The sequence below is a fragment of the Apis mellifera genome, linkage group LG2 (assembly GCF_003254395.2).
Source record: "Apis mellifera strain DH4 linkage group LG2, Amel_HAv3.1, whole genome shotgun sequence".
NCBI lineage: Eukaryota > Metazoa > Arthropoda > Insecta > Hymenoptera > Apidae > Apis > Apis mellifera.
In genome coordinates, this window is record NC_037639.1 from 13,986,328 (window position 1) to 14,000,109 (window position 13,782).

Below are 13,782 nucleotides of genomic sequence, written 5' to 3' on the forward strand. Positions count from 1 at the left end.
TATATGCTAATCCAGTTTATGTAACATTTACATTTGTATAATAATAATTATAATAATTCTCGATATACTTATATGTTCACGTAATATGTCGTACCATCAATGTATATATTTCGCCAACTAACCTGTCACTCGCTCCGGGCAATCGATCGAGTACATTCTCTCTCTGTGACAATCTCTCTTATCGTAACAATCAAAATTCACCATATAATGGTGAATGGATATCATGATCGTTTAAATAGATCGTTATTGAACGTTAATTATAATTTATTGACCGCGTTATCATAGTTTTCTGCAGTAATACGAATGGAACGAGTTACCGTTCCGATTACAACGGAACATCGTCTAATGAGAAACCGGTTATGCCATACTTCATTGTATAAGAAGCGACCTCTCAGTTTGGAATTTCACGGTAACTGAACGTAGTGTTGTTCGGACTGTGGCTTCGTGAACATCAAACACTCCTGTTTGCTGCTCTCCTTTTCTCGCTTCATTTTTATTACTGAAAAATGGCATGTGCCTGCTTGATCACGATCGCTCTCGTTCTCTACATAGTCTTCGATATAAATTATCTTCTCAGAATCGTGTTTACCATCCTTACCGGCAGATTGTTTCAAAAGAAAAAGAAGATTTTCGACACGACTACCATTTACGGTAATAATCATTTAACATTTTTTTAAATATTATATATTCAATAATCCAGATTTTTTTTTCTTCATAATATAATTTTACGCAGCGATTTTTCCCGATTTTACGATTCATGGCGTTTATATATTTTTTTCTTTTAACTATTATTCAGAATGTAAATTTAACGTGTTTGAATATTCACTTAACGATGATATTCGATTTTTTTTTTTTTTTATAATACTTGACAACAATTTTGCTTATAATTATAATTCTGTGTTACTATAATTATACGCGTATAATTATATTTGGATTTCTTTTGAACGGTTAAAAAAAATTTCGGCATATGAATTATTGTATGAATTTTAAATAAATTTTAAATAAATTTCATATAAGTTTAAAGCTTGATTTATATTCGTATCGTAACTGTTATCGACATCGAGGAATAATAAACGAATTTATAAAAAAAAGGGGAAGAACATTTTTAGCCTTGTTTCGAAAGAATTCAAAGGCAAGCAACTTTTACCTGATTTTTTTGATTACCGATCAAATTTATTCATAGTTGAATATGTATTTGCAGACATATTAACCTTTTCGTTTCGCTCGCGTACGGAATATAAACGAAAAAAAATAAAATGACTCCAAAAATTTCTGAAACAAAGAAATGATTTGAAATTATAATATCGAGAATAGACATCGAGTTTTGATGCGTGTATTAAAACGAAAACAAAATTTTCATTTTTTAATACAATTTTAATTTCAATTTAATCATTTACATAGTTTAATATTTAAACACACTTAGTTTAGTTATCGATGAAAAATAATGCGAAAAAGAAAAAAAAAAGAAAAAGAACCAGAACCTTCGTCGTCTTACCTTTCTCTTTTTTTTTCCTTTCTTTTTTTTTCAGGTGTATGCACCACGCAAGACGTTGATTTGTTCTTTAAACACATGAACAACGCGAGATACCTCCGCGAATTGGATTTCGCGCGTTTCCATTATTACGATCGATCTGGAATATATTCGGCGATCGTGGAGAAAGGTGGAGGCGCGGTTCAAGGAGCATCGTTGATTCGGTATCGTCGAGCCATTCCTATTTTCACCCTGTACAAGGTGACCACGAAGGTGAGAGAATCTTATCTTTAACGGAATCTTAATTACCCGTCATATATTAAATGTCAATCGTATGTCGTCGTACAGTATTACATAAATATTATATATTGGCGAATGAATTTTTGTTTGATTTTACAGCTGATTCATTGGGACGATAAGAATTTCTACTTGGAGCACGAATTTATTAGTTTGACGGACGGTTTCGTTCGCGCGGTCGTTTTTAGCAAACAAACGGTAACAGGTAGTCTGAAAGTTACAGTCCCGGAAATAATAGCTGAAATCGAGCCAAACGCGCAACGTCCTGAAATGACCAAAGATTTAGAACTATGGTTGAATTCCATGGAAGAATCTTCTCAGAGATACAAGAAACAAAGATGAACGAAAGTGATCCCCGTTTTTTTTACTTCATCGTTATTTTGTTATTTGTATAATATTGTTACCTCGTACGTCGAGCAAAAGTTTGCAATCATTAGAATTGGAATATTCTCGATAAAACAGAGAAATAAAATTTGTTTAGAAAAAGTGGCGAGAAGCGTAACAAGAAGTGTACAAGTGTGAATCCAAAAAAAACTTTTGATCGATGTATCAATTATGTATATTTTTTTATGTTATTGGTGATAAAAGAATATTAAATAAGTTTCTTCTTGTAAGTAATTAACGATAATGTAAATAATACCTACGCGATTATCGTCAATTGACGTCAAATCGTCACATTATTAAATCGCGTGTTTCTTAAAAATTTTCAACTATCCTTTTTTTTTTTCATTTTACTTCTCTCTCGTTCAGATTAGATTCTAATCGAAATCGATATAAGCAATTAAAGTTCGACGATTTTTTTATAGTTTTTACGTAGTAAACGGAATGGAAATAGAATTCGAAGATTCTCCTTTTTTTCGAACGACGCACGAACTGTTTATCACTGTTCCGGATACTCATCGGATAAATTATCTCCGCCGCCGTCAGATGGCGACTTTCGTGTCACGAATCAAGCGGCCGATGGAGAACGGATGTGCGAGAGTTGTGCGCGCTCCTCGCGTGCAGTCGATCCGAGCACTCGAAACCTGTCGCGAACGCAAGCCGACCTTTGACTCCGCTTTCCATGAACCTTTGTGATTCATTCGGTGTCGAAGAGCTCGTGACAGCTCCTGTCAGCAACGCGCCACTGGACCATTCTCACTTTCATCCTGTAAGTTGCGATATATCTTTCGAATTTCCGCCCCTCCGCACTTCCGCCTCTTCGAATTTTTCCCGCAACGGGATTCCTTCGACCATTCTCCTTCGCGATTCTTATTATTGTTATTATCTCATTTTGGAAACGAACAAAGGAGAATATATTGGAAATTCTATTGTCATCGTTTGGAATTTTATCAAAGTGACAGTTGACAATACTCGTTCGCGAGTGACGCGGCGTTTCGCGACGATGGGTATCGTTTTACGGAATTCCGCGTGGCAAGCATAAATTAAAAAAAAAAAAAAAAAAAAAAAGACCGAGTAGTAATCGCGGCCATCGTCACCGCCGCCGTTTACGCGATCCGGTCCACTTTTTTCTTTTCTCTCTATCCTCCTTTTCCTTAAAGTCGGCGAGAGCAAGAGAGTTTTCGCAGAGCAGAGAGGTGATTTTTTTAAAAAGGAATCTCCGCGCACGGGAAGGCACATTTGCATTTACGATATATTCTTTGCGAAACGATATATTCTTCTATGCGAGACTATTGCACAATTTCTTGAAGAAAATTTCTAAACTCTCGTCCTTCTTCGTTCTTTCTTCTTCGATTAATGTAATGGAATATATATATATTTTTTTCTTTCGTTCTTTTTTTTTTCACGGATAGAAGATAGAATTTACAACTTCCTCGGTTCCTTCGGAGCAGAACGCCGTTAATTTAAGGAAAAAAAAAAGGACTGGCGAAATTGCGAGCGGCTGGCTCGCAACGAAATTCTTCTCGCCTCGTTTCGCGCGAGGAAATTAGAAGCGTGTTTGCAAATTGCTTTGTGCAATTTTGCGTCGCGAGGTCTCCTCTTAGATAAGAAACGCGATTCTTAAATTCGCGACACGGGAAGAATTAATCTGTCGTCAACAAGTTATGTTCGTTGGAGTTCGAATTATTCTCTACAATTTTCTTTTTCCTTTTTGAAATCATTCTTCAAAACGCACAACACTCGACGAAAGAGCAGAGCGCAGTTTCGTGCATGGAACCGTTGTTACGTAACCGAATCGAGGGCATGCATTACATAATAACGATTATAAACGAATCTCATAATCAATGCTAATACGAATTGTTCAATGACACTGGTCCCCGTTCAGAGCACCTCTCCCGCGGTTACACGAGAAACAATCTTCTCTGAACCGACCCATCGTCGTCCATCTCTCAATGTTCGAACAAATGGAACGATAGCTCGTGACATTCTTTCGTTCGCACGATAAAAAAATATCCTAGCCGAGAATGATGTCCCAGAAAAGCGCGCTCACATCACCTGTTCGTCGATCAGCCACCGTTTTTCAACGATTAGACCTGGTTTCTGGATCAAGGACCGTGTAATCCCTCCTCCGGGATTAGAAACGTTAATTAAACGTCCCGGTGGATCGGCCCGATAAATCCGGGCGGCGGATTTAATCGAGGAAATCGATCGTGCGAACCGGCCGAACGTCGATTTCTCTTCCCATGTTCCTGTTTCCCGGAACAATCGTCACTGGATATTTCACGCCCGTGTTACGACGCTTCGCGCGGTTATCACCTGCTTTCTTTCGCGCCCGTGAGAAACCATCCTTCGATCGGCTTTCCACCGTGTCGATACGAAAAAACGAGGGAGGGAACGATAGGGATTTCCATCGATTTCATTTCTCGATCAAATGAGGAAATGTTTTCGTGTAAATTTCGTGGGAATCTCTCTTTCCACCCGATCTTGTACGTATCCGAAGAGGAAACAGGAGTTCTCGATTCTAATCCCTCGTTGAAAAAGCGAATCACGTATATGGGCAGAGGTATTATAAGGGATGCGAGATGGGCAAGACCCTTTGTTCCATAGCGGGTTGCGTCACGTGGGAGGAGAACCGCGTACGCATATCGCCTCGCGATTAACGAGGCGCATTGTAATAAATTAGGAATTACGACGTTGGCCTCTATACTTTCGCCTCTCTCGTAATTGATGGGCTTCGCGTTTTTCTCTTCAACGGTGGCTTCCATATGGATTAACATTCGATGGAATTTTGGCTCAATTATATTATTATTATTATTTTGTATATTATTTTATATCAAAGTTGGACTAATTTAAAACTCGTCTCGAAATCTAACGATTTTTTTCTCGATTCTCTCGGTAGAATTGTTAGAAAATGAAGCGAAAATTGAAAAATATTCCTCGAAATTCTTCTAAAAACTCATTTCGAAGAAATATTATAATTTCTTTCAAATCCTAAGCGATACAAATCGGGAACGTAAAAGTTAAAAGTGAAGACAAAAATATTTGAAATATTCTTCGAAATCTCTAATTTAAAAACTCATTTCGAAGAAATTTAACAATTTCTCTCTCCGATCTTCAACGGATGATCTATAAATAAGAAGGAAAATAGAAAAATTTGAAATTTATTTATTAAAAGACGAAAAATTTCGGAGTATTTCTCGAAATTTAACAATCGAATATCCCATATCTTCTTGTCCCTCAACAATATCGTACAGACTTTCGAACGTGAAATATTCCTCGAAATCTCTTAATTTAAAAATAATTCAACCAAGATTCATTCCGTTCGCGGAGGATTATTAGAAGACGAAAATTTCGGAATAAACCTTCTTGAATCTCTCCTTGATCCTCGACAACCCGACAATATCGAAAAAAATTTCGTACTCTTCGAAATGTCCAATGTAAAAAAAAAAAATGATCTCCTCGAGCTACGAACATCTGAGGTGGAGAGCGATGGAAAAAACGGGCGTTTCGAGCACCAGCCTCGTTGCACAAATTGCACGCACGAGCGGAGATAGGGATGATGATAGGCGTACGTATTCGAAACGCGACGTGTTCAACGCTCGTCGTTCCTTTCCTCGGTTACGTCACGTGGGAAGTGAGCCGCGTAGGACGCGTTAACGCTTGGCCGTCGCCGATGGCACGGTATCTCGTGTAAAGCGAGAAAGAGCGTGAGGAGTGAATTAGGGAGGGAAAGAGAGGAGGGGGAGAAGAGAGAGAGGGAGAGAAAAGAATCGTGCCGCGTTAACTCTTAAGCACCGTCCACACCATGTTTCGTCGACGGGGCGACGAGGGGGGGGAGATCATAGATGATCGCAAATTGTCCGCAATTGGCAGGAAGTCGTGACGAGGGGGACCGTTCCTACGCCCCCACGCACTCCCTTCGCTTCGTTCGTTAGCCGCGCCGTTTGCGCTTCCATTTCGCTCTTACTCGAATTGATTTCGAGATCGATCCAATATCCAATCTCCTCCCTCTATCCAATACCTGCAACAATGCGCAGGAAAAGGATATCCACGTTGCGTCGTTGGTCCATCCACGATCTTTCGCCCAGAGAAGCAATTCGAGATTCGCCTCGCTCTCCGCGGAATATCGAATCCAATATTTTATCCGATAGGGAGAGCAATCGTTCCATTGTAGATTTTTTCCGCTTCTTTCGTTACTTTCGTGAATATTATTTTTCGATCGGGAAGAAAAAAGGAAAAGGCTTTCTCGAAGAACTCGAAGAAATTGATCTCTAATCGAATTCGAAGTTCACTTTGCGTGGAAAAAAAATCGAAAAGCCTCAATCTCAATTGCAAATTATCGTGAGTTCATCTTCGAAGAAAGAATCGAAAATTCGAATAGATAAACGTCTATCGTCGATTTTTCTTTGCGTCTCGTAAGAGAGCCGTGACAATCGAACGCGCACACAACGAAAGAGAGAAACAATATTTCAGAAATCTATATAATTTTCCACATAGTTTCGAAACTATCGAGTCACGTTTCACGTCGGTTATTTCGGAAACAGGATACGGAAAAAAAACAGTATTTACATTCTCCTGGAACCAGCCCCGAGCACGTTTTTTAACTCTCTCTCTCTCTTTCTCGTTTGCTTAACGAGCCCCATTTGCAATAAGTGGTATATCGCGTATTACACGCAACACCGTGTTCGGTTACGCGATAAGGAGAATCAATATTATCCTATCCTGATAACGACATTCGAATCGTGGCGGAAGAGGAAGGGATTTTTCCGCTCGGAACACGGAATAAGGCCAACCGTGATACAGTTATCGAGGCGAAATGATTCTAAACGAGCGATCGATCGGTTTCTTAAGCGAATCGAACGATCGTAAATTCCGTATTACGCATCGTGGACCGCACGAATCACTCGTTTTCCCCTCCTTGAACGATTCTGCACGCGCACAATAGCTCGACTAGTTTTCTTTTTATTCCATCCGCGAAAATGAATGTGACGGGCGAAGCGTTCGAGATAAGCGTACGCGTCGTCGTCCCCTTTCTTTTCGCGCCGAGAGGCGCCTCACCTGTGCAAAGAGACTCGACTCCTCAGTCGAGCGGGTTCAGGTGAGAAATTCGCATCGGTCAAATCGGTGTTCTCGGGTCGGTGAAAAACTTGATCGGTGAAACTTTGGCGAAATCGGTCATTTCACGAACCTCGAGGGGTAAACCTCCTCCTTTTATCGATCGATCGGAGAGAAACGATGGATCTTTTATTCAGCGACTCGATGTGCGGTTCGAACGTGTATAATTCGTTATGTACGCGCGTGCGATAGGGCATGTTTAATGCATGAAAAAAAGAAAAGAGAGAGAGAGAGAGAGAGAAATACTCGAACGTTGTTTCATCGAGATTCCGATTTCAGATATCGTGGAATGTAAATTTTCCATTCGTAAATACCATACCGTGAAATTCTTCTTATTTTCTCGATTGAATTTTTCAACGTTTAATTTCGCGAAAGTGGAAGAATCTAACGGAGCGTTCGCGAGATAAAATCACGGATAGATATTTTTCTATTTTTCACGCACGCGCAAAAAAAAAAAAAAATCGGCGTATCGGATAACGATCGAGAGGAAAACACGTGTATGGTAGATTCGCAACGACCTTGAGTCGTCTCGACTCAGCGGGCGTTCGTAGGAAAGTGACGTCTTCGCGCGAGGTAACACCACGTTTCACCTAGGTGTTACCTCCACCATGGAGCAGAGATCGTGATCGGGATTGCGTATGGGTGAGAGGCCTCGCTGTCGGCAGGGTGTCCCGTTAGGGGACCTAGAAGGCCCACAACGGGCCAATCGTATCAACCTGGTTCCGAGCACACCGGAACGTATGCTCGCCCGATGAGGATCGCCTGCCAACCGGTCGGGCCGATCGCTCAACCGGTATCGTTTATCTGTCCAATTCACGCCCGTTTCTCGTCTCTCGCTCGCCTCCAATATCGACGCGGAAAAGTGGAAATCGTTTCGCAGCGAGAATGTGAACGCCAATCTTTCGCTGTAAGTACGCATCTTTCTTATCTCTCTCTCTCTTCTTATTTTCAAAATTTTCCTTTTTCTTATTTACATCGTGCGGTTCGACGGTGAGGAAAGGGGGATAGAGACGTCTATTCTCAACTCTTCGAATCATACGTAATCGTGGTCGTAAAGCTTTTATCTTCCTCTCTTGTTACTCGTTTCGGTTTCCTCGGTGGTCTACCACCACACGCCAACGATAAGTCGGGAGGATATCGTTCGACCTTCCTCCTTGCCTCGTTCCATCGAAAACGTTCACCCTGTCATCACGATCGGGCGTGAGTTTCGCGCCACGATCACGATCGATCGTGACTCACGCGAGGATAGACGGCGAAAGTTGCCGGTATATCCGAATAATCCATCGATCCGTTACGATTTAACGCCAATTAAGATCGAAGGTGACGAGTTGTTTTCGTTTCCACGAACGGGTAAAGGTAAAAATGATGGGCTGTTTGACGAAGTTTGAGATTCGTCGCTCGTGTTTTTACTTTCAGGAAACACTGCCAGACCGTTCGTCGCGTTGAGGACATCGAGGGGTGTTGGAGCCATGGGCCGCACGGGATACACGTGCATCAGGCACGTTTTCTGCTCCCTCAACGTTCTCATCTGGGTACGTAAGCATTATTTTCCATCTTGTATACATCATCGATTTACTACGCAGCCGTTATTACGCAAGCAGAATTTTCATCAGGAATAGTTACTTATTATTTCAAATCGTCTTCGTGATTTCTTAATAATAATAAAGATTTAAATCTATTTTTTTTTATCAATAATAGCTTCTACAAAAAAGGCTCGAATATTTCCAACACGATTACCGATAATAACAACAATAACAACAATATTTGTTTCCTCATCCTCAATTCGTTCAAAGAGTTTGTATTCATTATAAAAATACCGATTACGGTCGTATTTACGTCGTGTTTATTCTAGAACTAGTGTGATTTCATCGAATTTCATCATCGCGAAACCTTCTCTCTCCCTCTCTCTGCCTCTCTCTCTCTCTCACAGGTTGAAACGAAACGTCGGCCGCGATTCCGCCGAGGTGGCGGCACGCGAATCGAAAACACGGCCGGCCGAACGTGTCCGCAAGCGTGTCACGTTCGCGAAACACGATCGACCAAGTTTCGTTTGCACCGATGCCGGCGAGAAGAGAAGAGGCGCGCGATGGAAACGGCCCACGCACGCGTTTCAAATCGGCGAGCATTGTCATTCCCGCTGCATTCCACGGCCATTCCTCCCCACTTTTCGCTCGTCGATACATCTTTCTACCATTTCGAACCGCCCCCGTTCCTCTCCCCGCGCGCCGCTCTTAAATAGGACGTTGAACCGTGCTCTACGAGCTATCAACTCGCTTACGGTACCCGGTATGAAGAAGAGAGGAGAGAAGATGAGGCAGGCTACCGACTTTTCCTTCTCGCTCTCTTTTCAACAGGTGCGCTCCCCTTTTTTTTTCTTTTTTCTTTCTTTTTTTTTTTGTTCTTTTTACGCGCCTCGCTATCGCCGCGCGTCTTCGATTTATGAGAGACAGTTTGACGCGTCAAGGACGGCGGTAAAAATAAAATACAACGTTTTTAAATACTGCGCGAAGAGACAGAGGAGGAGAGAAGAGGGGGGGAAGAACGAAATCGAATTTCGTCGGAGGAGTTAACCGTCCTGTTAATTGCAATGGCATCGATCGATCAAGGAATATAAACAATTTTTCTTCGAGTTTTTTGCGAAATTAATTACGTATTCTTAATAAATAAATAAATAAAGGAATCCAGTCCACACGCTGAGATTGTTTTTTTTTTCACGGATTAAGGATCGAGGAATATATAGTTTTAATTATAATAGTTTTTGATTTTCTCGGGGATCTAAAATTCGCAGTTTGGAATAGGAGGAACGGAGGAGAGGGAATACGATTTTTCGAACGTATTTTTTTTCGCCAAGTTTCAGTTTATCAACTAGGAATGGAATAATTCTTTCCAAGAATTACGAAATGCAATCCATTTTTAATTTTCAACAATTCTAGGCGATCGTCAATGCAAAGGTCAATAATTTTCTCATAAACGTATTCCTAATCGTAATTTTCAAAATTGCAGTTTGTCGATTAATCAAACGATTTCTTTTCGTTTCCTCAATTGGGAAGAAGCAACTTTCCAAGATTTACAAAATGCAATCTAATTTTTAAAACTTTTCAAGATTTTCATTTAATCGCAATTTGTATCGATCAAGCACGATTTTCGATCAAATCTCAATCGATCCATCGCGTTCGTCAAATATTCTTATAAAATCTATTTTTAATCGACGATTTTCAACCGATTCCAGCCGTATCGAAAACTGGGCGCTCGAGCACGCACTCGGTTTTCTAATCAACGCTCGACCCGGCTGTTTCATCGACGAGATGAAACTTAACGGTACCGGTTTCGCGGGCAACGTAAATCGAGCGGCCGTTTAATCGCCCGATCGAGCGGGCCGTTGGTCCATTTATTCGTGCCGGCCTCCAGTATCGCGATGCTGCCCGCCGATAAAGCTCGGATATTGGGTCGGTGGAGCACTCGATCCCGTTTCCATCCCAAGTACCCGACTTAAGCTTAAATTACTTCGTTCCAACTAGTTTAACTGGATTGGATAACGCTGGCTCAACGCTGCCTCGTTGCGACAAGCTTATGCTAATTTTTCATCGGTTCGATGTATCGCCTCGAGCCTCGATATTCCGCCCTGCCTTATCGACCGACCCGGATTTTCGAATTCACCGATTCGATCGACGATGAAATGGAAAAAATGAATTTTCCTGACGATTCTCGTACTTAGAATCGTAACAAAGAGTACGATTCGAAGGAACAATGGTGGCAAGTTGGGGGGATGACGAGCTAAAATTGAAGCAGTTGAACAAAGGAACGGTAGAAATCGTAAATGACGTCTGTTCGCGCACAACGATGCCTTTAATCTCGTCTCGGAGGACGGCACATCGGAGGGCAAATTACTAAACCGCAACAATCTCCGAGGAAAAGGTCAATATACCTTCTAATCTCGCCACCGCTCCACCATTTGAACTGCCTCCTCACCTGTGATACTTTCGAAACCCTTTGAAACGTAAGGATGAAGCGACAGTTAACGAAGGAAATAAAGAATCGAGTTGTTCCCAACTTTGTTCATAACGTCTCTCCCTCCTTTCTCTAAGAACTTCATTACAATACGACAGTTTTCTCGACCCACTTTCGAATAGATCCAGATTCTCAACCTGGACGACGATTCTTCTCTTTCCCACAATCCCCCCTGATCTCGAGATTGATTCGAATTTAAGGGTAAATAAAAGTGGAAAATCGTAAACCGAGAAGATCGAATAACAAGGCGCAGTCACGGGAAGTCGCGCTCGACCTCGCGATTCGCGCGTTTCGCAAGATCGTAAGAGTGGAACGGTGATACGGGAAGCGGGCGTTATTGTGTTGCATAATTGTGCGTCGAATAATAATAATCGGCTCGTCATTGGGTTGGATCGTCATTGCGATTCGATTTTTTCTTCTTTTTTACACGGCCTCTTTCTCTCCAAGCGTCGTCTCGCTCGCTCGCGTTCCTCGTCACGTTTACGAGGAAGAAAAAAGGGAAAGAAAAGAAAGGAAATGGAAGAGGATCGATGGAAAAATTCGCACGGCGCGGAGAGCATCGAGGCCAGGCCGGCGTCCCTCACTCGTGCAATCATTTTTACAGTTATGCGCTTGCGGAATTTTGGGTGCAGGCCTCTGGCTCCGATTGGCTTACTCCGGATACACGACCTTGGTGCCGCACTACAGTTTCGCGTCAGCTGACTCGTTGCTGCTCGCCGCCGGATGCGTGACCTTCGTAATCGCCTTCTTCGGATGCTGCGGCGCGTGGTTCCAATCGAGATGCATGCTGATCACGGTTCGTATATATATATATATATATATATATATATATATCTCTTCTTCGTATTCTTCGTCAAACCTTCAATCTTCTCCTATTTCCCTACAGTACTTCGGTTTGGTGATACTCATGTTCCTGGGCGAGTTCATGCTGGGCACCCTGGCCTTCATCTTCAGGGAACACCTTGCCAAGAGTTTGAAGGACGAGCTGCTGTTCGGCATCGAGAAGCACTACAATCTGACCAGGGAGCCTGGAACCCTTCCCGCTATATGGGACCACATACACACGGAGGTGGATAAGGAAATTCATAATTTGGAAAAAAATCCTGCGTTCTCTTTTCAGTAAGAAAAGCGTGAAAAAAAATTTTTCAGTTCCACTGCTGCGGCGTGCGGGATTACACGGATTGGTTCCGAATCGACGCCTGGCCGACGGAGGACCGCGTGCCCGATTCCTGTTGCGTGCAGAGAGAACGGTATTGCGGTCGCCTCGACTCCGAGGGGCGTAACAAGGAGCTCTGGTACAAGGAAGGCTGCGCGACGGCTATTCAAATGTGGCTGGTGACCAGGCTGCACGTGGTCGGGACCGTTGGCCTCGTGGTGGCCTTCCTCCAGTTGTTCGGCCAGGTGGCCAGCATGATCCTCTTCTGCACCGTCAGGCACAAGAGGTCGTCCCACACGTACAAGAGTTACGACACAACCAACACCTAGAATTTCAGATGGATCTTGGACGAGACCAGCGTCTAAGATCCATCGAAACTCTCGACGATTTTATATATATATATATATATGTACGCGCACATGTATATCTCACGGCCGCAATGATCGCGATCTTCTTCGCCGCCGATACGAAGAGGATCAGGGATCGTTGCCCCGAAATCTCGAATCCCCCCCTTGTAAATTGTTTTCCTTCGAAAAAATCTATCTGCCCCTTCCTTCTAGAATTGGTAGAATTCGAGTAGGAACAGGAGCGAAACTCGTCCACGAGCTTAGACGAGATGATTAATAAGCATAAGCTTCTGAGAGACACGAGCCATTATTTTAATGGGTCGTTAGACTCGATAAGCGATTCCGCCTTCATCCAGCTGGCTAATTTGACGAGCTTTTAACAAAATAGGTCGGATGTAAGTAAGAATAATAACGACGTACTCGCCGAGTTTAGATTTTAGATCGGTGGGACGAGTCTTGTAGAAGTAGATAGTAAGTAGAGAGGAGAGAATTTTATAATATATAGTAGGATGCGAACATTTATGTTACCTTGCATGCGAACCTGTTTTATTTATTAGAGATAAGGTAACCGCACACGGATCATACCAAAATTATTCGTTACGTACGACCAGGCATTACGAATACTTTTTTCCCCCGTTTCTTTTTTTTCCGTTTTGCCTGGCCACGTACGAGCACAATTTTTATCTTTATTTTTATTCTCGTTTTAAGATCGGATCGATCCCACCCGTGGAAACACTACACGATCCTCGTGGATTTTTCTCTCGCCTAGCTTTAAATCCTCGGGTGCGTCGATCGTATGTTTTTTTATCGTGTAATAAATTGTCGATAAAGTAGCAACACTTGACCGTCTAGTATAGCGTTTGAAGAAGTGCGTGGTTTCGAGTGCAGCCTGCCACGCTGCGAGGTCGCGACGATCGAGCTCCGTCGAGATCGTATCACGCGTAACCTCGTTGTGTACGTGTAACGTTCAGATAATAAATAATATATTTATGAGACGATTCTTCGTG

At 42.3% G+C, this 13,782-nt stretch overlaps 2 protein-coding genes across 5 annotated transcripts; both read left to right on the top strand.

Moving 5' to 3' along the window:
• The first annotated feature begins 132 nt into the window (after positions 1–132).
• LOC552211 (protein THEM6) lies at positions 133–2,471 on the top strand. Its single transcript, XM_624588.6, has 3 exons — positions 133–651; positions 1,530–1,744; positions 1,871–2,471. Exons 1-3 carry the CDS (start codon positions 507–509, stop codon positions 2,108–2,110), a joined length of 600 nt encoding a protein of 199 aa, XP_624591.1. The 5' UTR covers positions 133–506; the 3' UTR covers positions 2,111–2,471.
• A 112-nt stretch (positions 2,472–2,583) lies between these two features.
• On the top strand, positions 2,584–13,773 carry LOC410821 (tetraspanin-9). Of its 4 annotated transcripts, XM_006568936.3 has the most exons (6): positions 2,748–2,917; positions 4,202–4,206; positions 8,681–8,796; positions 11,877–12,068; positions 12,159–12,341; positions 12,422–13,773. In XM_006568936.3, the coding sequence occupies exons 3-6, from the start codon at positions 8,734–8,736 to the stop codon at positions 12,755–12,757; spliced, it is 774 nt and encodes a 257-aa protein (XP_006568999.1). In that variant the 5' UTR covers positions 2,748–2,917; positions 4,202–4,206; positions 8,681–8,733; the 3' UTR covers positions 12,758–13,773. The 4 variants fall into 4 exon arrangements, with proteins under 4 accessions (XP_006568998.1, XP_006568999.1, XP_006569000.1 ...); XM_006568935.3 differs by lacking the exon at positions 4,202–4,206 and having other exon boundaries at positions 2,584–2,918; XM_006568937.3 differs by lacking the exons at positions 2,748–2,917; positions 4,202–4,206 and adding an exon at positions 7,255–8,171.
• Positions 13,774–13,782: the final 9 nt, after the last annotated feature.